The sequence below is a fragment of the Onychomys torridus genome, chromosome 5 (genome assembly GCF_903995425.1).
Source record: "Onychomys torridus chromosome 5, mOncTor1.1, whole genome shotgun sequence".
Lineage (NCBI taxonomy): Eukaryota > Metazoa > Chordata > Mammalia > Rodentia > Cricetidae > Onychomys > Onychomys torridus.
In genome coordinates, this window is record NC_050447.1 from 124,029,227 (window position 1) to 124,053,308 (window position 24,082).

General features: G+C 48.3%; 1 protein-coding gene across 1 annotated transcript; it reads left to right on the forward strand.

The window, feature by feature from the left end:
* The first annotated feature begins 9,712 nt into the window (after positions 1-9,712).
* Positions 9,713-22,832, forward strand: S1pr3 (sphingosine-1-phosphate receptor 3). Its single transcript, XM_036187974.1, has 2 exons — positions 9,713-9,914; positions 19,409-22,832. The coding sequence occupies exon 2, from the start codon at positions 19,552-19,554 to the stop codon at positions 20,680-20,682; it is 1,131 nt and encodes a 376-aa protein (XP_036043867.1). The 5' UTR covers positions 9,713-9,914; positions 19,409-19,551; the 3' UTR covers positions 20,683-22,832.
* Positions 22,833-24,082: the final 1,250 nt, after the last annotated feature.

The window sequence follows — 24,082 nt, forward strand, 5'->3', positions numbered from 1 at the left end:
ATCTGGGACTTTTTCCTAGTGTGTCTATGCTTTAAAGGGCTCTTGTTTCCTGGGCCTTGGGGTCCAATCTAGAAAGCACTTCCTGAACCAACACCTTGAAGCGTTTCTACCATGATGCCAAATAATGTATTTTAAAATGTTCAATACCTTTAGTCACCAGAGAAATGGAAAACAAAATGGCAAGATTCCATCCCAAACAAGTCACATTGGCTATCATCAAAAACTAAATAAAAAGCAGGGCAGGCTCGGCTCGCTTGGTAACGTGCTTGCTGTGTAAGCATGAGGAACTAAGTCACTGCCTGGGAACCACTTAAAAAGCCTAGTGTGGTAGTGAGCTCTTACAATCCCAGTGCTGGGGAGGAGGAGACAGTCAGATTCCAGCGCCCACTGGCCTCAACCTCCACCCCCGCCCCCATCTGACTCTCCAAGACTCACAGAGAGAGAATGAGAAAGACCTGAGGCTGTGGAAACAGAACCCCACACACAAGCCTGCATGCAGGCCCACATAACAAAACACACAGGAAGGAAAGAGAGGGAGATAGACTGGGGAGGCGCTTTGGTCCTCAGTCCTGAAAGGGCTTGTAGTGCAAACAAGAGGATTTGAATTCAGATCCTCACACCCACATAAATAAAATTGCAACCTGAGACAGTTAAAACATTCATCAGCCACCTTAGCCCAATGGATGAAGCTATGGGTTGAGTGAGAGACCCTGCCCAACTATGTATGTGTATATATGAGATATAAATTTAGAGAGCAGTTTAATATCAGGTCAGTTTGGAAAAATAACATCAGTAAGTTCACCCCCTGGGGCCGGTGAGCTCCTTGGCCAGGTTTACAGTACCATGCTTGTGTTTCCTCCCATGGAGTGGGTTTTAAATCAAAGCAGGAAGTACTTGGTTATCCTGTAATCAGCCATGCCACTATTTTATCCATGGGCCTACCTTGGCATGCCAGACATTATTACAGTACACAGAGTTCACAGCAAAGTTGTTGATGACATCACAGAGAGAGAGAGAGAGAGAGAGAGAGAGAGAGAGAGAGAGAGAGAGCAGCCCACATAGAACCTTCCAGTACTAAGAGAGCTAGGCAACAGGAAGGAAGCTTCCTGGTCAGTACCCAATTTGATTTCTCCATGTCTGTGTGGCCAATGTCTAGGCTATATTAAGCAATAGTGTCTTACCATCAAGTTCTGGTGAGCAGATGGGCAATCAAGAGCCATGGCAATAGCCTGTATTATTCTGAAAATCCCTGGGATAATTCTAACCAACAACTTGAGGGGAAGTATCCCACACCTGGCACCAGTGTTTTATTTGGAAGCCTATGGCTTCTTGATAGGATGACTATCCTATCCCTTGTATAGGATAACTCCAATTAAAACTCTTTTATACAGATATATATATATATATATGTATATATATATACATATATATATATGAAGCTTATGAAATAGATTTCCATATGACTTTTACAAACATCTTTAGAGTTTATTTTCTCTCCCCTCATCCCCTCCTCTGCCCTACCCTTCCATTCCGCTCCCATTTAACCTTCCTCCCTATGATCCCCCTAACTAACTCTGAGTTTGGATCTCTCTGCCCACAGACTAATGAAACTCCCAGACCTTATCTAAAGATATTTCTTTGTGCAGTGGACGGTGGTTAACAAAGAAGTTCACAACTGGTCAAAATGTAGAGAGTAAACAACTGTGGGGTGCTCAGCTGCAAATGAGAGATCTACATCACACCTCTCCCCAAGGCTCAGTGAAAGAGGGGGAGGGAAAGACTTAAGATCCAGAAGTCAGTGTCTCCTGAACATGGCAGGACTCATGAGCACCCACAGGAGCTGTGTTTGCCTACACAAAACCTGCACAAGGTCAATCTACATAACACTCTAGTATGGAGTGGGAAGGAGTTCATGAGCCCTACCTCTAACTGAGCAGCTATGAGCAGTTGGTGGCTTCTAGAGGAGGGAGAGTTAGTTTGTGTTAAGGCTGTGACTCCTGGTAGGTCAACCATACTCCAATGGGTAGCTCCGCACCCAAAGTATTTGGACAGCATAATTAGGGTAAATGAATTAGTAAATATTTAAAAAGAGAACATGAAACTGAGGAGTAGAGAGGTGGAGCTGGATCTAAGAAGACTGAAGAGGATGATGTGTGATGGTGCTCTGTATGCTGTGAATGTGTTGCTCTGATTGGTTGATAAATAAAATGCTGATTGACCAGTAGCCAGGCAGGAAGTATAGGCAGGATAAGCAGAGAAGGAGAATTCTGGGAAGTGGAAAGCTAAGTCAGGAGATGCCAGCCTGCTGTCCAGGGAGCAGCATGTAATAGCACACAGGTAAAGCTACAGAACACGTGGCAATATATAGATTAACAGAAATAGGCTGAGTTTAAGTGTAAGAGCTAGTCAGTGGTAGGCCTGAGCTAATGGCCAAGCAGTTATAATTAATATAAGCTTCTGAGTGATTATTTTAAAAGTGGGCCATGGGACTGCAGAGGCTTGGAGAGACCCAGAGAAAACTTCAAGCTACAAAAGGGTGACTATGCCCAAAATATATAAAATTCTCAAAGAATTAATAAAAATATTTACAAATACACAAATAAAAAGATTGTGGTGATATATTATGTGCTCTAATAAATTTGCCAGAAGATCAGAGAACAGAACAAGCCTCTACATTAAACATAGAGGCCAGACAGTGGTGGCACACACCTTTAATCCAAGCACTTGAGATCTCATGACTTTGTTTGGGAAGTACAATGCCTTTAATCCAAGCACTAGGAAGGAAGTGATGACTGGGCAGAGGGAGGTATATAAGGCGTGAGGAGACAGGGAATAAAGGCTTTTCAGCTGAGGAAGCTCTTTCAGCTGGAGCTCTTTCAGCCTGAGGAGTTGCTGAGATAAGAGGCGGTGGCTGTGGCCTGCTCTGCTTCTTTGATCTGGCAAATTTTATTAGGGTACACAATATACCACCACAAAACGTAGAGAATGAATATGGAAGACACCGAATGGCACATATATCCACATATTTTCACAACCCTTCTCTTACATACACACACCCCCCCCACAAAAATAACATAAATGAATAAATAAATGCTGGTGAGATATGGGGTATGGTGATTTGCATTAGCATGCCCCCTACAGGCTCATATCTTTAAATGTTTAGTCACCAGGGAGTGGCACTATTTGAAAGGATTGGAAGGATTGGGAAGTGTGGCCTTGTTAGAGGAAGTGCATCATTGGAGGTAGGCTTTGAGTTTTCAAAAGCCCATGCCAAGCCTGGTGTCTCTCTCTGTACTTGCAGATCGAGATGTAGCTTTCGACTACTTCTCCAGCACCATGTCTGCTATACCTGCTGCCATGCTTCCTGCCATGATGATAATGAACTAAACCTCTGAAACTGCAAGTAATCCCCCAATTAAATGCTTTCTTTTGTAAGAGTTGCCTGGGTCATGGTGTCTCTTAACAGCAATTAGAACATTGACTAAGACATGGGGGAAAGGGGATTTTTATACATTTTTGGCAGGAATGTAAAGTAGTGCAGATGCTATGGAAAAGAACTGAAAGTGGATCTAGCCTGTGATTCAGCTGTCCTACTTCTGGGACTACAGCCAAAGAAATCCCTTCATGGCCATCACGGCATCATGCACAATAGCAAAGTTAAACAGCTCAGATGCCTAACAGCAAACTAATGGACAAAGAAAATGTAGTGGCCTTGACCATGACCTCCTCTTCCCTTTCTTTTGCCTCTAAGTGCTGAGATTTACAGGTGTGCACCACCCTATTCAGTTTATGCTGCACTGGAAATGGAGCCCAGGTCTTATGCATGCTAGGCAAGCACTCCACCAACTGAGCCACATGCCCAGACCTGCCCTGCTCTTTAGATCCCCATAAAGCCATTGAGGCACAGCTGCAGGCTGACTGGGTGCTGGAGGGGATGAACACAGCACAGTAAAGAACCTGGGAAAGTTCTGTCATATTCAGCAATGAAAACTCCAAGTCTAGACAGCTCCACCTGCCTGCTGCTGGCACACAGCTGGGTGTCATCATTGTAGGATAAAGACTTCAAGTTTGGGTTTCTCTAAATGAAGCTAATATGTGTGCATTTAAAACAACTCAATTCCAAAACAAGGAATAGAATGAGAAGGCACCTATACAAACCAATAATAATCTTCCCCCAAATACATTGTTTTCTAAAAATACCCTAAGACTTACAGGGGCGTTTTCATAACTTTAGTGAAATACAATTCAGTCCACACACTTCTCCATAGAAAGTGTGCAACTTGATGGTTTTTAGCTCATTCACAGAATGGTATAGCTACCACAGTCTATTTTAGACTCTTCATTGGCCCTCAAAGAAACCCTGTGTCAGGGCTGGAAAAATGGCATGTACTGCTCTTACAGAGGACCTGGGTTTAGTTCTCAGTACCATATCATGAAATTCACAAGCACCTGTAACTCCAGCTTCAGGGGATCAAAGAAACCAATGCCCTCCTTTCTGGTCTCTGTGAGCGTCCATATTTAAGTACACACACACACACACACACACACACACACACACACACACACACACACAACTATACACCATTGGGCCACCGTTTCCCATTCCCTCTTAACTACTCACTTTTCAACCCAGGCCGCTGCTCATCTTCATTCTATCTCTTCCTCCCCTAGACATGTCATACACATTCAGCCCTTCGTATCCAAGGGTCCTGCAGTCGCAGATTTAAGTAGCGATAGATTGAAGTATAAAAAACCTGAGCCCATGCTGAACATGTACACATGATTTCTTGTCATCCTTTCCCTGAATCTTACAATGCGTAAACTACTTCAATAGCATTTACATTGTATAAAGTATCATCCAGAGATAGCTGAAAGACTGAGATGAGGTGGAAAGATGGCTCAGTGGATAGAGGACCACCGCACATGTATGATGACCTGATTTTGAATTTCCAGCACCCATGTAGAAGTCAGGCATGGTGATCTACTGTAATCCCAAAGCTGTGAAAGCAGAGACACCAGGATCCCTGGAGCTCTGGCAAGCATCAAATTCTGTGAGGGACCCTGTCTCTAAAAAGAAAGAAAGAGAGGGGGAGCGATGGAGGGAGGGACAGAGGTGGGGGAGGGATTTTTTTCCCTCTTCTTGTATCTTGGGCAAGTCTGTGACTGCATATGTCTTGTTGAATTTCTCAAGTACAAGCACAGGGTGACTGCCTATGCTGAAACATGGAGGGGGCTATGAACAGTGAATGCTGAGATGATTACCCTGGATCTTCATCTAGAATGAATAGTGTGTTGTCACCTCAGAAGATACAGACACAGGGAAGTCCTAGAGTCTGGAGGGAATGAGAGCCTGCAAAGCACTGACGAGTTGACCTAGTTGAGGATTTGCAAAGCACTGCCCCCAGCCAGCCTCTCTGGGGCTTGGGTGGTTGACAGCACGGAGAAGCTGCAGAATGTGAGAGAGGGTAGTGGTGGAGGCGTGGGTAACAAGCCACCTGATGATGGAGAGCAGGATGCTCACTGCCTCCTTAGACATGGGCTTCTTCAGCTGACTATGGGGGACATTGGGGAAGGCCCTACCTTGGCAGTAGACCCTGGGGCCGGAGGGCCAGAGAGTAGTTCTGATCAAGTTCTCGGTATCTGTTTCCACCAAAGAGTGCATCATTCCAGCACTAACCAGTTCTTCGTTTCTCTAAAGCCCACAGTGCCTTACTGTTCCATGCTATTCTGATACTGGCTACCCAGAGGTAGTGAGGATGCCCTGGGTTCTGACTGCACACTGCAGTCAGTGATTTTCCACCCAAACAGTGCTAATCTGAAGCTCCTCATGAGCCCTCGATTTCATAGTTTCTCAGAATAACTCCCCAAGTCAGGAATACTTTTTATTCACTAGAATAATGGTTTACCACAAAGGACACAACTCAGGACCAGCCAGATGAAGAGCTGTGGGAGATAAGGTTGGCAGAGTGTGGAGCCCCTATTCCTTCTCCACCTACTCACCCTTCTGGAGCTCTCTGAACTCTCTTGTGGGTCTTTGATGGAGCCTATGGTGGTTCAGTCAATGCCGTCACAGGCTACTGTTGATGGGACCTTCCCAGCCCTCTCTGCTCCAGAGATCAGGGGAGAGGCTAAAGGTTTCACACCTCTAACCCCTCTGTTGACTTTTCTGTAGTTAGACTCCACTAACACCCACACTAACAGGGCCCTGATCTCTAGTCATCTTACTAGCAAACAAAGGAGAGTCAATTCCAAGGATTCAGAAGTTCTGCCACAGGAACCCCAAAGGCCAATGTCAATCTCATTTTAAACCTCAGGGCACTTGTGGTTATATTCCATAAAGAGTCAAACACATTTTCTTCCTTCAGAATACACCCCCATACCCCAATACATACCACATGTATCACAAACACCACACATATAAACACACATAGCACACCACATTATACAGTATGCCCATGTCATATACAAATACATATATCACACACTATATACACATACTCATACATCACTCACTACAGATACACCACACAGACATATATATATATATATATAACACACCACACACATCAGAACCATAGACATATACACCATGCAAACACACAATCACATGCAACACACACAAGTTCACTACTACACACACACATCACATACTACACTCAAAAGCACACGCAGACACATCACAGATACACTGCACAAACACACATTATGCAAACACACCCAAGCACACCACACTACATCACACACTACACACTGCACAAACACCCACATCTCAGACACTCCTCTTCTCACAGTACACATACCACATGGACACAGTGTATATGAGTTGTGTCTCTGAAAACTGGCAACTTCTTTCTAAAACATGAACTGTGAGAGGAACGGTTCCTGGAACTCTTGGTTGACCTCAAGGATGACGACAGGGGACAGAGTAGGAGTGTGGTGATGGGGATAAGGTGCTGTAGTCACTTGGTGTTGGCAGATGGCTGTCATGAAATGAACTTCCCCCACCCTCGAAGGATGTGGCAGTGAGTCAAAGGCTCACTGTGGGTCCGAATAGGGTTATAGCATGCAAGACCATGTTCCATTCTGCAAGCCCACAACCAGGTCCAAATATAAAGCCATGTCTATCAAAATCTGTGTGGTGCAAGTCGGCAGAGAGGAAGTGGCTTGAGGTTGTCTATCAAGTTGCAGTGACCACAAGACCCAAGTCCCCAATATTGCCCCAAAAGAGCTCCTTTCTCCCATGGTGTCTATATGTAAAGAGTTCGTATTTTTCTCTATGACCACAGTTCCAGCAGTCAGTGGTAAAACAATCCAATAGAACAGATACATGGATGCACACACCTGTAGCACAAAAACCTGCCAGGAGGGACTGACTCATTCATGGAAGTAACAATCCAGATCCAAACCCTGTGGAGTTAATGTACCATGTACACTGCTGTCTAAAGCCTTATACACTGCTGTGAATAAGCCAAAGACAATCAGCAGAGAGTGCTCTCTACTTAGGGAGATTGGCCTTGTCTTCAGAACAGTCTATTCATACCCAAGGGATTGGACAGAACTTCTCCACACATACCAGCCCTCTGCTGTAAGCAGTCAAATGTTCTTCTCACCCAAACACCCCCACAAGCATGCTAAAAATGATGCTCAGAGGTATCTGGATACCCCAAAGCTCAGTCTAGAGGCCACAGAACAATCAGACACCTGCTGACATCTCCACAGAAAACACTTCTTCATTTCCAGCCAGCACTGTGTGATCAGCCCACACTTTCACCTAAAAGTCTCATACCTTCTGACACACTTATCCAACTCTATCTTTTCAGGGATGGTCACAGAACAAGGATTCCCTAACTCCCCAATTCCTGCTGAGCTTGTGAACTGGCTTTCTCTCATCAGCCAACAACACACAGGGAAGACTTTCAGTCAATAAACCTGAAAGGAGAGCTACTTCTCTTGGGAGATGCAGAGAAGTCTGTCTGTAGTGGAATCTATGGGCCTAGAGACCAATTGTGGGAGTTGAGTGTCTGAGCTTAAAGTCCAGATACAGAACAGCAGGGGTGAGGTAGGCCCTCCATCACAGGAGATAAGGGTGAGGCAGGCCCTCCAGCAGACAGGGTGAGGATTCTATCAGGCCTGAATTGGGAAGGCAGCTGCTTCTGGCTGGGAATCTTTGAGGGAGAAAAGGTTTCATTGAAATACAGGTTTCAAGGAGACTTCCAGGATGCTCTGGGTGAAATCACTCTTAGGAAAGCCTGTCGTTAGCAATAAAATCCCTCATAGCTCTCAGGCTTGGGAGACTGATTTCTGAGGCTGGTGTTAGAGGATGTCGCAGGGACTCAGGGTCACCCTGTTCTATCAGGAGCTTTCCTGGGGATCGGAGATGCTATGAAAACACACCTCTATCAGCGATGGCAGTGATGGTGACACAGTGGGAAACAGAGGACTGGGCCTTTTTGTGGGTTAGACAGTGGCCAAGATGCTGCGCACTTACCCTGGCCACAGGAAATGGCTGTAGAAAGAGCCACAGAAGCATCTTGAACTGCAGCTGCCTCTTCCTTCTTTAACGGGATGTTGCAGGAGTCAAACACACTGAGACACACTCATTCCCATTGCACTTGAGGAGAGAAATAGCTTTTCCGTGCTGTGTTCAAGACACTAAGCAAATTTGGAAGGCAAGTAGATCCAGAGCTCAGGGGGATCATGCTGCCACTGAGCAGCCAAAGCAGGGCTCATGACCCTGAGGGCTTGTGTTTCTCACCAGGCAACAGAGAAGGCCAAGGCCAGGCAAGTTCTACCTTCACATGCCAGATGAACCCCAAGGAAGCAGCTTCCTGCTCCAAATTCATTTTCTGCAGGCAAGAAAGCACTTGAGAGAAGGTAACAGGCCTGGACCCTGCCTGCTCAGGAATTTAGCTCGGCTTCCTTTCCTCCCTCCCTCTGCAAGCTGGTCTGGAGAACTTTTGAATTTCCTTTTTAATTGGGCAGTTCCCTTCCAAAGATTCTCCCGACATGGCAGGCAAGGCTTGCCCGGTGAGGCTTACCGGGAGCACAGGAGTAGGCTGGGGTGTGATAGAGGTGAGCTAAGGTGGGCAAGACACAGGGGCCAGGTCTCAGGCATATGTGGCAGGCGGGGGTGGGGAGGTCCCTGCCTTGCAGCTGGTAGAGAGATGACTGACAGGGTGGGGGTGAGGAGCCAGAGGAGGCAGAAGGCTTAGCTTATCAGCTCAAGCTGGCAGTCAGTCAATTTCAGACTGAACTGGTCCCTATCAAGACAATGACGTTAAAGACAGTATGGTTAACACTAGTCATCTTGAGGGGCGTAACAATATTAATACAGATCCGCCCATATCCTCGTGGCCACCTAGGCAGACTACTCAAACCCAGCTCTGCATCCACTTCTGCAGCTGCTGAGTCCTGGAGCACGGAGAATTTGCAGGATAGATGCAGGACCCTGAGGTCAGGATCCAGGTTCTTTGTGTGTGTTGGGGGTCGGGGCGGTAGAGGAATAAGAGCAGGGGAATCCAATGGAGTGAAGAGCCCCAGTCGTGTCCTGACAGCCCGGGTGCTGCAGACTGGCAGAGAGGCTGGGCGGGGACGTGGCCCGGGGCGGGGACGTGGCTAGGGACCGCGCTGTAGCAGGGGACTAGCCCGCCAAAGCTTGGGTTAGGGGCGGCAGGAGGCGGGGTGACTCTGGGCCCCGCCCCGGAGAGTCGTTGCAAAAGTTTGCCTTCGGATCCTCTAGGGCAGAGTCTGGGTGAGCGAATTCAGGGGAAGGCGACAGGGTCCGGGTGCTGAGCGAGGTGACTGGACGACCAGGAGAAACCTGAGGCCACGAGCGACCTCCGGAGCTCCTAGACCGGAGTCTTAGCTAAGACACCGCAGGATGCAGCCAGCCCAGATGCGCTTCGCCGACCGAGGTGAGCGGGGGATCCGGCTGGGGTTTGTGCAAACCCGAGTTGCGGGCTGAGCGGTTCTGTGTCCACCCGGACCACTTTTCGTATTAAATTCCAACCAAGTCAGGGCACCATGACCTGGGCTCGCAAATGCCTCGCATCGGGCCACCTCCTCCTCTTCTCCAGGCCATTCACTCCGGTGACCTAGCTGCCTCCCAGGGCTGGTGGAGGGGTATAGGATTCTTTTACATTACAACCAGGGCTTTTTAAAAAAAAATGTGTTTGTAATCCCTGAGCGTAGTTCCCTTGCTATGCGGGGCCAATTCAGAAGTTAGAAGTCCTCATGGGAAGAAAACCTGGGGACGGGGTGTGTGTGTGGTTTTTTCCCCCTCAGGGGTGTGTGTAGGAGGGGTTGTCGTTCTTTTAAGTTTTATTAGCTACAAAATTCCAGTATTCATAGCACTTCTCAAACTAGGCCATTAGGGGTGTCAGGCCTGGAGCTGGAATACAAAGGTGTCTGCAATGCCATAGTGAGGCTCCTGGGGGGAAATTGGTATGTGTCGGTTTTTACCTGAGATAGAACAGAGGGAAGGGAACGGTGGCTATTAACTGTGTGCCTGTGCATGGTCTCTGTGTCCCTGTCTCTCCGTCCTTGGACACTCCTGATGTAAGAGGGACTTCTTGTCAGCTGTTTAAAGGAAATGCTTTGCTTTGAACATTACAGTAACGTCACCCTGAACCCCCACCCCCCACCCCCCAGCTGGAGCTCTGAGACCTCCAGTTATTCATCATTCTAAAATCTGCAGTCAGAAGTCTCCGGTATTGCATATCACCACCTACAAAGTTGATCTATTCAAAGTTCCTTCCTTCATTGGTGAAAACCAGGCAGACAGGGTAAAAAACTGTAATTCTTAGAAAGTGGAGTGCAGGGTTTCATACTGCAGGTAAATTGCTGACAAGTGTGGCTGTGATCAGGGCTGTTTTGTTGAGGTGATGGTGGTGGTGAGGTGGTGAGGTGGTGAGGTGGTGTGTTTGTGGGGGAGGGGAAAGAGAGTATGTGTGAGTATGTTATATGCATGTATGTGTGTGTGTGTGAGTGTGTGTGTATGTATGTATGTGTGAATGTGAATATGTGTATGAGTGTGTGAATGTGTTGTGTGTGAGAGAGTGTATGCATGTACGTGAGTGTGAGTATGTGTATGTGTATGAGAGTGTGTGAATGTGTTGTGAGTGTGTGTGTGAGTGTATATATGTATATGTGAGTGCATGTGTATTGTAGGACAGTGTGTGTATGTGTGAGAGTGTATTGTGTACGTGTGTGTATGTACGTGCGTGCTGTTTGGGGAGCTGTGGAGATATCTAGATCTATAAGCTTCTTAAGGGGTACAGAGCTCAGTACTGGGGTGTGTTGTATTGCCATATAATCCCATGTTGGGTTTTCCCATCTGCAAACCAGAAGATATCACATCCAGTCAGTGTCACTCGGCTTTCACACACACCAGAGAGTCCACCTGCAGAGCCCACCCTTAGGGATCCCCCAATATAGGGAGAATGATGTCATAACCACTTAGCATCTTTCCGATGTCATTACTCTTTATGATTTTTTTTGTTTTTTACATACTCAACCCTCTGGTTCTCTACCATATTTGGATGTAGGAACTCTCATTTCCTGCAAAGCTTTATGTGCTGGCCTGATGACCTGCTTCCCATGAATCAGGGACTGATCCTCTTTCTGGAAATCATGACACTTTGTTCCACAGATCTCCTCTTTGATGCCTACAGTTTATTAACATATTTTTGTTACAAGAAAAGTACAAATTTGAGTGTGTCACAATTTTGAAAATGTTGGGGTTCCCTTTTTCTGCCAAAGGCTGGAGGCCACTTTTAAGCAAGCTGTTTGTGTTAGCTGGGATCCCTGAATCTTCTCATCACGGCTGCCCTCACAATTCTGTGTTCATCAACTTTGGATCCGTGTTACAGGATTCGAAAGGTTTTCTACAGCTCTTGAAGGAGGTGCTCAGCAGAGGACTGTGCTCCTTGGCCTTGGGTGCTCCTTCCATTCTCCTGTCTTTGGAGTTCTCTAAACATTCTGCCCGAACTCCAGACTGGCATTCCAGTAGCTTCAAGCAATTAGGCTGCAAAGACACTTCAGAGGCTCTTAGCACCTCCTAGTTAAGGGACCTATGACAAGTGACTGACTCATAAAATCCTCATCCCTGAAGGGATGGGCTGGAACAGATGCCCTGGCATCCAGCCTAGCCAAGCTCTACCACTAAGAATGCATGATACCCCCCCCCCAACCTCAGTTTCCCCATGTGTCCATTCAGAAGTCACATGCTATTTTGGGGACTAGATATGACAGAGAATGACCAGGATGGACTTCCTGGGCAGGATATCCCATGTTCATGCATGTCTTTAACTTTCTGATGGAAACTATTTCCACATATTTACATTCATTTTCTGGAAGCTTGGCAGTAAGTTGGTCCTCTGCCCTTACTGAGAATTTGATAAGACTGACTGGCAGGCAAAGGAGGAAAAAAATATAGAGACCTTGCATCATAATCTGATGCCTTCTTACAGACGAGTCTGTGGGCTCAGGACGTTCGCACGGCACCCAGCGTTCTCGGGACATGACCTCCGTCTCTGGGGTTTCTTGGACCACATCTGGATCTGTAACTTCATCTTGTTTGCTAATGAGAAGGATATGTACAGCAGATAGCAGGACCTGGAAAGCCCCGCCAGGCAGAGGGACTTGTATCCATGCTTGAAGGAAAGAAAGTGGGAGATACAGAAAGCCTTCACCCAGCTTTCATCTGTAAGCTTTTTCTCACAGTGTGCTCCACTGATGAGCCTAGTGTGAGAGGCTGTGCATTCTGTCCTGGACTGTCTCTGGAGGCAGAGTGAGGTCAAGGCAGAAAACCTAGAGTGAGGGGACTCATTAGCAAAGGAACTTTCCAGGATTGGGAGCCATGAAATGGCCCGCTGGTTATTTCATTTCTCAGTTCTTGTAAAAGAAAAAGAAAACGAAGCAAACTCTGGCTTTCCAAGAAATGTTGCTCACTGTCAAACAGTGGATGCTTTAATTCAGTTTGGAGGATGAGATCACCGATGTCTCTGGAAAGACATGTCTTTCCAAACATGGAGTTCTTCCTCTGACCAAAAGAGATTTCTTTCTCTCTGAGAGAGAAAGAGGGAAGGAGGGGGGGAGAATAAACAAGAGGAGAAGGGAGAGAGGGAGGGGAGTGAGAAAGGGGGGAAGCACTAGACAGCAGAGATATTCCCTCCTTTTCCTTCTTTTTATAGTCTGTTTACTTTTTAAACTGACATATGGAGAAAGTGAGTCGCTAGGGTAGAAGGCACATCTGGAATCCATCGGACCCCTCTCCCAGGCTCGCTTTCCCCAGGGGATGCTGCTTTTGGATTGGGGGACAGGCAGGCATGCCTAATATCGGCGAGGTCTCATGTGGGGTCACCCACCATGGAGCCATTTGGTCAAGGCGTCTCCTTCCTTCTTGACAAAAAGAAAATATGTTTGGTGTCAGAATGCCTCAAGGAAAGCTGTGTGACCCCAGTGCTGTGAGGCCAAAGTGAGGAGGCTCAGGTGACGGGTGCCAGGACAGCTCAGATGTGAACAGTGGCTCCCATCAAGCACAGAGTGACTGAGGACTCCAGCTTAGTCCCGATCAGATCAGAGGGGGCAGAGAGGGGAGTGAGGAGTCCACAGGTGTGTCAGAGTGCTGGTTAGTGTCAACCTTGGGAGTGTGCTGGTGGACACAGGCAAGGGGCTGCAGAAGAATCTGTGCTGAGACCAGTGCTCCTGAGGGGCCCCTCTGCCCTAGAGCTCAGTGGGACCTCTCTACCTGTGGAATGTGCCTCACATTTTAGAAGACACACAAACTAGTCTGTGTATGACCACAATCTCAACATCAGATTTCTTTATATATAAAAAAACATCCTATATGAATGGTGTGTGTGTGTGTGTGTGTTTGTACACACGCTCATGTATGGCAGCATGTGTGTGGAGGATAAGGGACAACCTTGGGTGTCAGTCCTTGCCCCCCATCTTGTTTGAGACAGGGTCTCCTTTGTTGTTCACTGCTGTGTATACTAGACTAGCCCATCTGCTGGCAAATCTGGGTATTCTTCTGTCTTCTATCTAGTGTGGGAGTATTGGGATTTCAGAAATGCACTATCATGCCTGGCTTTACAAGCCACCTGGGGATTCAAACCCAGGCTCTTGGCCTATGCAGAAAGTGCCTTCCCCTCTGAGCCATCTTCACAGCCCAGGAGCTTCCTTCTTTCCGAGGGAAATGAATCAGCAGTACAATTTACACTGCCATTACTTCCCCAGAGTAGGATGCAAAACTGTCTCCAGCATCCACCTTGCCTTCAGTGGAGGTGCCTTGACCTGTTTCACAGTCAGAGCTGGACAGAGAGACCAGCACTTCTGGGCCATGCTTACAGCCCATCCTTTATACCAGTGTGCCCCTTAGAAACCAAGGGTGGCTGGCAAAGATGAAGGCATCTGTTCAGCAAAAGAACATGTGAGAAACAACACTTGACCGTGGGAGAAATTGCCCTTGTCTGTAAGTCAGACCCAATAGAGGGTGATGTGCAGACACACAATGGATTGAAAGCAAGGATTTGGCTGCATCCACAAGCCTGGTTCATATGAGCATCCTGGGGAGGAAAACACGCTAGATGTGGAGTATCCCATGCGTTTATTTATACACTGAAAGAAACGGTATAAATTCACTTGGGCTGGGGAACCCAGACGGTGGTCACGCTAGGTGCCAGTAGTGACCAGTAGAGACCCCTGGTGGCCTATTGCAGATCTGAGTGCTGGTCTCTGGTGTTTTGGTTGTGTAGTGCACTCCTGCAGTGACTGGGTGACAGTATTGAGACACTGCCTAGCCCTAAGAAGAGCTCACTGATACCCAAGGCTCAGGCTTTCTTTTAGCAAAGTGGAAGTCTGTGGGTGGCACCCCTTGGGGACAGAGGGAAGAGCTCCTGTGTCCTGTTGCTGCCACGCACAGTGACATCCAGATGTATCCAGAATCATCTGGTGTTTAGTCCAGGACTTAGCTCCCAGGATACGGCCGGCTTTGTGATACTGATAAACCAGAGAAAATATATGTTTAGGTCCCGAAGTGAGAGCTTCAAACTGCAAACACAGAGAATCATCTTCAACAAAATATGCTATATAAAATCTCAGCCGCTTGAGAGATGAGTTTTAATTAAGGGGAACCATCGTCCAGGCTTTAGTGGCAAAGTGGGTTAGCCTACAGGCCTTTGGCCTTCACAGGTCCTGGCACGTCTGCTATCTTTATTGTGGTTATTTAATTGTTAGGTGTTTGCTTTCACTGTTCACCTGCTTTGTCCACTCTGTTTAGCCGTCTGTGTGCTCTCGCTGAGATCTCTGTTTTCCACCTTCTGTTCCTCCCAGGGGGGTCCACGTAGCTGACTTCAAGGGGCTCTTGCCCCCTCTGCTCACACTTGAGGCCAAAGCCCCAACTTCCCAGGGAGCAATGGGGTGTGTCAAGCGCTGTGGGAGATTGGGAAAGTGAGGCACAGGAGACAAGCTGAGTTAGTGTAAGAACATCCCGAGGGCTGGGCAGATGACTCCCGGTAAAGTGCTAGCTCTCACGCATGAGAAGCTGAGTTCCATTCCCAGAACTCAGGTGAAAAAAAGGGCATGGTGGTGCATGCTTGTAATCCCAGTGCTGGGGACACGGGGACAGGAGGATTTAGGGGCAGCCAGTCAAGCCTACTAGGCAAGTTCCAGACCAGTGAGAGACCTTGTCTCAAAACTAACAAATAAACAAGCACCCAAGGTAGACAGCATCTGAGGACAACACCTGAGACTGACCCCTGGCTTCCACACGTGTGCACCCATGCACACACAAAGGTTAATCTAAGTTTATTCATCTTCCCTAGAACAAAAAAACTGGAGCCGAGAATCAGTTTGCACCTGTGCTGTGATCCAGGGCTTCAGACATAGGGTGTCCATTCCTAGGACAAAAACCCCTGATTGCAGAGCAAATAGCCCAGGGACATTTTGAGACAAACCTGGCATTGTGGCATTGTGGATGGCACAGCTAGTCACGTGATGGGGACAGAGCATAGCATGGAGGAACTATGACAGCTGCTGTGGCTGGGACAGCCCTCACAGGGCATGGGGCTGGGCACTGGTCATGATGATGACGTTTCCTGCCTTTGGTATCTAATCTTGACCATCAACTCGATGGCATTTAGAATCATCATGGAAACAAACTTCTGGGCACGGCTGTTTTCTAGATCAGGTTAATTGAAATGTGTGGGCAGCACCGTTCCATGGGGCGGGGTCCCGGACTAAATAAGAATGCCAGCTGAACACCAGTAGTCACCGCTCTCTGCTTCCTGACTACATGCAATGTGACCGCCATGCCTTCCCCAACATGGTGGACCACACCCTTGACCTGGGAGCCAAATAAACCCTTCTTTCTCCAAGTTGATTTTGTCAGATATGTTGTTGCCTCTCAGAAAACCGTGGCTGCTTCTAATTTCCAGTCTTCAAATGAGAGCTTGCAGTGTTTTTCTTAAAGTGACAGCAGCCTCAAGGAAAGGTCATGAGGGCCACTGTGACCCTAAAAGATGCCATAAGATGAATAGAATGTGACAGACAAGATTTAAAAAAAATCTGGAGGGATGGGCTGGGGGTGAGTGCTCACTTAGCAGTCAAGAGGCTGTGAGTTTGATCCCCAGCATAAAACTGAGTCCGGTGGCTCCGGCTTGTATCCTCAGCACTTGGGAGGCAGAGGCAGAAGGGTCAGAAGTTCAAGGTCATCATAGCTAGGTCAGGCTAGGTTACATGATTCCCCTCTGTCAAAAAAGAAGTATGAGAACAACCACCACCACCATCATCACCTCCACCTCCACCACCACCACCACCACCTCCTCCTCCTCCACCATCACCACCACCACCTCCACCACCACCACCACCACCATCACCTCCACCACCACCTCCACCTCCACCACCACCTCCACCACCACCACCACCTCCACCACCACCACCACCACCACCACCACCACCACCACCACCATCACCTCCACCACCACCACCACCACCACCACCATCACCTCCACCACCACCTCCACCACCACCACCACCACCTCCACCACCTCCACCACCTCCACCACCACCACCACCACCACCACCACACCACCATCACTACCACACCACCGCTGTCACCACCTCCAGGGTGGTTAAGTGTAGAAAAGGACTTGCAGAATTGTGCTGCCTGCCTCAGGGAGAAGCTTTAGAAGCACACTGGGGAGCCTGGTCGGGGTGAGACGGGGCTCAATGGATGACAGGGGTCCTGACAGGTGAGCCCCTCTATGTCATCGGCATCTCATCCTCAGAGCAGCTCTTTGAAGTTAAAAGAAGGCAGCGCAAAAGGTTCTACCAGCCAGCAGGCAGCATTCAAGCTGAACTTCACCCACTCCCTCTGGTCCCATGCAGCTCTCAGAGCTGGCCTAGGCCAAGGCCGTTCCAGGTAGACTGCAGACTTGAATTCAGACAGTTCCTGGCGATTCCAGAATAGCAGATGTCTTTGAGGGCCAGGAACTAGAAGATGTCTCTGCCAAGAAGCCATGGGCTTCCTCTTCCCAATGTCGCCCATTCTAAGGCCTCCCAAGTGATGGAGAAAGGAAAGGCTTGCACAGTGCCACTGCTCTCAAAGGGGTCACAGGGGTGCAGAGCCCTTCTGTGGTCACTTGCTCTTCCCAGCCCCCTAGTGCCACCCATGGAGGAACCACTGGTATCCTTCAGGATTAAAGTCACTGCCAACCTGTGGAAGAAATTCCTGGTGGTGGGTGAGGTCCTGCTGCGTTCGTCCATGTGTCTAGGAACCAGATTTAGGGCTGGAACTTTAACACTGTGAATAAACCCTCACTCTGGACAAAAAGTAGGCTGTTTTCAACTTACTCCACTTAGACCTCAGTAGATATTTAAGAACCCAGTAACTTTAACTTAAAATAAGTGAGTCTAGAAAGGGGATTGGGAGGAACAGGAAGAGGTTAGACACTGTTGGACAGAGGAATCAGTTCTAGAGTTCTGCAGCAGAGTGAGTTGGCTTGGGTTCATAACAATAAGGAACTCAAAGACAGAGTTTCAAACTGCAAACATTTAAGGATGCTAATGCCCATGCTCTGATGATCACCCATGGTATACATGCATCACCACACCACACCGGCAAATACGTACAATTATGTGTGTCAACCACACATGAAGAATGAATGGTAAATCTGTGGGAATCAAGCCTTCACAGCTGAGCTACAGAGCCTCAGAACCATGGGGTCAGACGGAGATGAGGCACAAGCCAGGTTAATGCATCTGAGGGCCAGTGGACAGGACTGGGGAGTGGCTGTTAATAAAGCTTGCCATGCAAGCATGAACTTGAGTTCAGGCCCCCAGCATCCACATGGGAAGCTAGTCTGGTGGCATGCACCTATAACCCTAGTGTCATGGACAGGTAGACAGGAGGATCCCTGGAGCTCAATGGTCAGCCAACATGGCTGCATGGGTGATCTCCAGGTTCAGTGACACACACATGCAGGGGCACACATGTGCATGCGTTTGCAACACACACACACACACACACACACACACACACACACAATTTCTTGAGGGCCTGGTGCTTGCATTCAAGACCCTCACAGCAATCCTGTGTATGTCCTTTCTTCTATTCACAGGCCTCGTGAATATGCTAACTAATACTCCCAGTGCAGACCTCTGCATTTCAAGCCATACTAAAAGTTCAAGTAATTTCCTCCCTTTCTGCCTTAACCTCTGTGGTGGCAGCTTCCAGGCCAGTCCGCAGTCCTTCCTTCCCGGGTTCTGCTCAGTGCAGTGGCCTCAGGGTTCTTGTTCAGCCTCAGGCTGCCCTTCCTGCCCTGCCTGTGTGGTCAGGCCATAAGGCTCTCTGCCAGGTGGGCCAAAGGCCCTCCAGACCTCAAGGGATTTGGTCCAAGGAAGTATGGGATGCTTCCCATGGTGTCACCAGGGAGGACTCAGAACTTCTCCAGACACCATTCCCCCTACTGTGTCCTAATTTTCTCTACCCCGCCTTTCCTACCTCTGTCCTTTCTTCCTCCCTCCCTTCTCCCCTCCCTTTTTGTCATCCTGAGAAAAATAAATCAGATTCCCTCTGCAGCTGGGAAGAGTGGTTTACCAGCTCCCACGCGGTGGGTGAGAACTAACTCAGTATTTCCTGGTGCCTGGAGGTTTCCAAGTGGAAGCTTGCTCGCATCTTCTGCCTTGGTTTCCTGATTCTCAGATTCGCGCACTGAGTGAGGTTTCTTCTCTGGCAGCTGCAGGGCCCTAACAGCGTTTCCTCGTCTCTATCTTAGAAATTTGGCCTGCGTCCCAAGCTCTCCCTATACACCAGCCCTCCAAATGCGTTAGCATTTTCCACACTGAGGGTCAGTTCATAGTCATCACTTGATCCAAGGTTCCCTCTGTGTTCATCTCTTTACAGAGCCTATTTTCTACACTCTGGCTGGATCCAGGCCTGCGCGCCTTCCCGAATCCACCACCACGGTTCCAATTGTTCCTTGAAATGAACGTTCCTGGAGCGCCCTCTCGTGGACTGTTGAGGTAACCATCTGTCTAGAGACAGTCATGGCAACGCATGCACAGGACCACCAGCCCATCTTCGGGAATGATACTCTCCGGAAACATTACGATTACGTAGGGAAGCTAGCAGGCAGGCAGGACCCCCCTGATGGTGGAACCTTCATCACCACCATCCTCTTCTTGGTCACCTGTAGCTTCATCGTCTTGGAGAACCTGATGGTTTTGATTGCCATCTGGAAAAACAATAAATTCCACAACCGCATGTACTTTTTCATCGGCAACTTGGCTCTCTGCGACCTGCTGGCCGGCATAGCCTACAAGGTCAACATTCTGATGTCCGGCAGGAAGACATTCAGTCTGTCTCCGACAGTGTGGTTCCTCAGGGAGGGCAGTATGTTCGTGGCCCTCGGCGCGTCCACCTGCAGCTTATTGGCCATTGCCATTGAGCGGCACCTGACCATGATCAAGATGAGACCCTATGATGCCAACAAGAAGCACCGCGTGTTCCTTCTGATTGGGATGTGCTGGCTGATTGCCTTCTCGCTGGGCGCGCTGCCCATCCTGGGCTGGAACTGCCTGGAGAACTTTCCTGACTGCTCTACCATCTTGCCCCTCTACTCCAAGAAGTACATTGCCTTCCTCATCAGCATCTTCACAGCCATTCTAGTGACCATCGTCATCCTGTATGCGCGCATCTACTTCCTGGTTAAGTCCAGCAGCCGAAGGGTGGCCAACCATAACTCTGAGAGATCCATGGCCCTACTACGTACTGTGGTGATAGTGGTGAGCGTGTTCATAGCCTGTTGGTCCCCCATTTTCATCCTCTTCCTCATTGATGTGGCCTGCAGGGTGAAGGAGTGCTCCATCCTGTTCAAAAGCCAATGGTTCATCATGCTGGCTGTCCTTAACTCTGCCATGAACCCTGTCATCTACACTCTGGCCAGCAAAGAGATGCGGCGTGCCTTTTTCCGACTGGTGTGTGGTTGTCTAGTCAGGGGCAACGGAACCCAGGCCTCACCCATGCAGCCTGCTCTTGACCCAAGCAGAAGTAAATCAAGCTCCAGTAACAACAGCAGCCATTCCCCAAAGGTCAAGGAAGACCTGCCCCATGTGGCCACCTCTTCCTGCATCACTGACAAAAACAGACCACTTCAAAATGGGGTCCTCTGCAAGTGACTGTCTCCAAAGGGCCAGCTCTGCAGCCACACTTATTTATTGCATGTGTTACTTCCATGTGGGCTCTTAGAGTCCTTGACTTTGGAGGTCTGCTTGATGTGGCCACAGTGTGGGCATCTTCTGAGGAGGAGACCAAGGAATCATCAACACATTTCAGCCTGGATATGGACGTGCCTTGTCTGTTGCATGCAGGCTCCATCCTTTTGAATGTACCAAGCTGCTGATATCATCCACTGCCTTTGGATGCCGCTTTCCCTGGTCCAGGGAGAGGGCAGGTGGTGATGTGCTATGCACAGTGCACCTTGGGGTGATGTTTTGTTATTTTCACACTACATTTATTTTTCATAGAATGGGTGCTCATGTACGTGTTTGTCTGCTTCTGTGTTGCCTAGGATGTGTATACCAGGTTTTCCCAGGTAGAACCCACATGAAGTGCCAGCCCTCCATGCATTATGGAACTGTTTCTCCAAACCTGCCCCCACTGCTCTACCAGTTCAAGGTCACCACCACATGCTGAGGTGATGAGCCCCTCCCTGTCCTCTAGCATTGGCATTTAGCTCATAGTAGTGAAAAGTTACTAAAGCTCTGTCTTCTCAAAAGCCTCACCAAAGAGAAGCCCAGACGTGTGGGTCCCCCTCTCTTGTGTCCCATGCATAAGTTTAAGCACATCTGAAAGCCAAATTATGTGATAATTTGGGCATTTCTGAACATAACAGAAAAGCCAGCTAGGCTCTCTCAGAACCCACTAAGGAAAGAGCCCATAAGGAGAGGTAAGGTGCTCTCCACTGTGGGTCTCCTTTCCAAGGGACTGGAGTCAGTCTGCTGCATGTAGGAGTTGCCAGCAGTGAGGTTTACAAGCCAGCCTTCAGCTGGATGATGCTGAGTTCAATTCTACATAGAAAAGCTCCATGTCAAATGTCCCCTTTGCTGTCACTGGCAAGGAGATGGAGCTATCAGAAAAGCTTCTCAACTCCTTCAACGTGAGCCCTGACCAGAACCATTCAGTGAGAGGACTCTGCCAGGCTAGGAGGTGTGGCATGGCTATTTGTACATTCTTCAGAAAGAAGCATCGTCATTCCCTAATGGTGGACGTCCCCATCACTTGGACCTGCATTCCTTTGTCCACCTTGTAAAGGAAGCGCTCACACCTCTGAACTGCCCCTCCCCAAGGACTCCAGCCACGGGCCACACAGATGGAATGTCCTCGGTGTGTCTGGAGGGCTGGTCAGCAGCCATGCTCCCAGAGAAGTCTTCCAAACGACTCTCACTTGGGGGGACCTCATGTCAGAGCTCCCCATAAGTTGATTAGCATCAGAGACCATTGCCTTACAAACCCTGCCTTTACACACCAGGGGCCTTTGTAAGCTGATTTTACTCTCGGTGGTTACCTGATGGCATTTGTTCTTGCTTAGGGATCCTAGGTAACCATGGGCTGATTGACTAAAGAGTTTCCTTCAAGTTACTCCTGGAGGATATCGCATGCTGCCCAGAAGATGTTCTGCTGGAGTGTTGCTCTGAGTTCTTCTCTACATCACTGAAAAAGAAGAACTTATTCTCTTGCCACACAGCGTTGACGATCCAAGGCATTTCTGGGAAAGGAAAGTGTGAAAGTGTTGGGCTAAGGAAAACAAAACAAGCAAACAAAGCAAAAACGGAAAAAAAAAAAATAGACCAGTGTGTGGTGGAGTTGAGGTGGGAACAGAAGGGCTTGAGGACATGCTCTTTCATGCTTTATGGATGGACCTGGGTCACTAATATCAATAACACATTTTGCATGACCCTGACTGGTGATATCGTCCTGTGGCTGTTTCTACTTAGCAGCCCCTGCTGGGAACCGTGCCCACCATTCCTACTAGGAGGCAACAACATTTGTAGCATGACAGACTTTGAAGCAATTGAAATTAAAAATACACTAAAAATCTAATTGTGCTCACTTGCTATCCTTAAAGCTGATCGATCACCTGTGATGCTGGCGTTCACTGCTTCACTAGCTAGCCACCTGTACAGCATTTAGACGGTGAGTGTGTGCAACCCTCACCCTGACGGTCAGAAACCAGGGACCCGCCACCAGAGAACCTGGGGCCCACCCAGGGCTGTGAGCAACCTTTACTATGTGCAGTTTATGTTTATTAATAATTAATAAAACTAAAAGACTTCATATAAAACCCATTCTTGGGGTCTGTGTGGTAGACTATTTTACTGTTTTGCAATAGACACTTGGGGAGGTGAGGGGGTGGTCTTGCTTCTTCCTTTGGTACCTGGTCTCACAGCATTTCAGGAAAAATCCACATTTAGAAACCCCATCACTGTGTCCCATTATCCCCAAGCCCCATCTGGTAAATGATGTTACAATGAAGCTTTAGTGTGCTGGATGCTACTGATACCAGTCTGGGGAGATAGTGTTTTACTGTTGTTGGTAGTGGTGGTGGTGAGCATGTGTGTCTGTGGTGTGTGCATGTGTGTGCACATGTGTGTATTGTGAAGGCAGGAAAAGTGGTCAGAGGTTGGTGTTGGATGTCTTGCTCTGTTGCTCTCCATCTTATTTTTTGAGACAGAGTCTCTCACTGAACTTGAAGCTGCCTGTTTGGCTAGACTGACCAGCCAGCAAGCCCCTGCAGCCTGTCTTCCTCCTGCTGGGCTTACAGACACAAATGCTGCTGCGTGTGACTTTTATGTAGGTAGAAGGCATCCCCATGGAGCCACTTCCCAGCCTAGATCCCATGTTTGGAAGAATGGTAATAGCCCCTCTATAGGGGAGAAAATACAAAATACAAAATAGAAACACTGTCTGAGCAGAGAGCGTCAGACTGGGCAGTGTTTGCCAGCGCTGTGCAAGATGGGCAACAGGTCAGCGCCAGCCCTTGGAACTGGCTCTCTGTCTTACAAGTGGTAACTTTTAGTCTCTAACCTGCATCCCACACAAAGAGGATCTATGTTTGGCATGATGTTCTGGAGACTACAGTTGTTAGAACTTGTAGCTGAAAGCCCCCAATGTAGCCTTCCCACAGTCTCTCACCTCTGACCTGTCCACGGCCATTTATGTTCCAGATCACAAAGTCAGTGTGAATCTTTTGAAGTGTTTCTGCCAAGTCACCATTTTTTCTTCTGAGGAAAAGCAGAATACTTAATTTCTAGAGAAAACTTTTCAATCTATCCTCCTGTCTTCTGTGAAGCATTACAAGATTCGGGGCTGGCGAGTTGGCTCACCAGGCAATGGCGCTTGCTGCCACACTTGATGGCCTGAGTTAGACCCCCAGGCCCCACATGATAGGAGGAGACAACTGACTCCCAGGAGTTGTTCTCCAACTTTTGCACACGCATTACGGCACTGTACAAACACAAGCTCCATCACACAAACAAGAGAGAACTTCTCACAGTAGCCTTTATTGCCAACAGACTT

Excerpts from the sequence above, each read along its gene's own strand:
- S1pr3 (XM_036187974.1), top strand. The coding sequence starts at position 19,552 with ATGGCAACGCATGCACAGGACCACCAGCCCATCTTCGGGAATGATACT.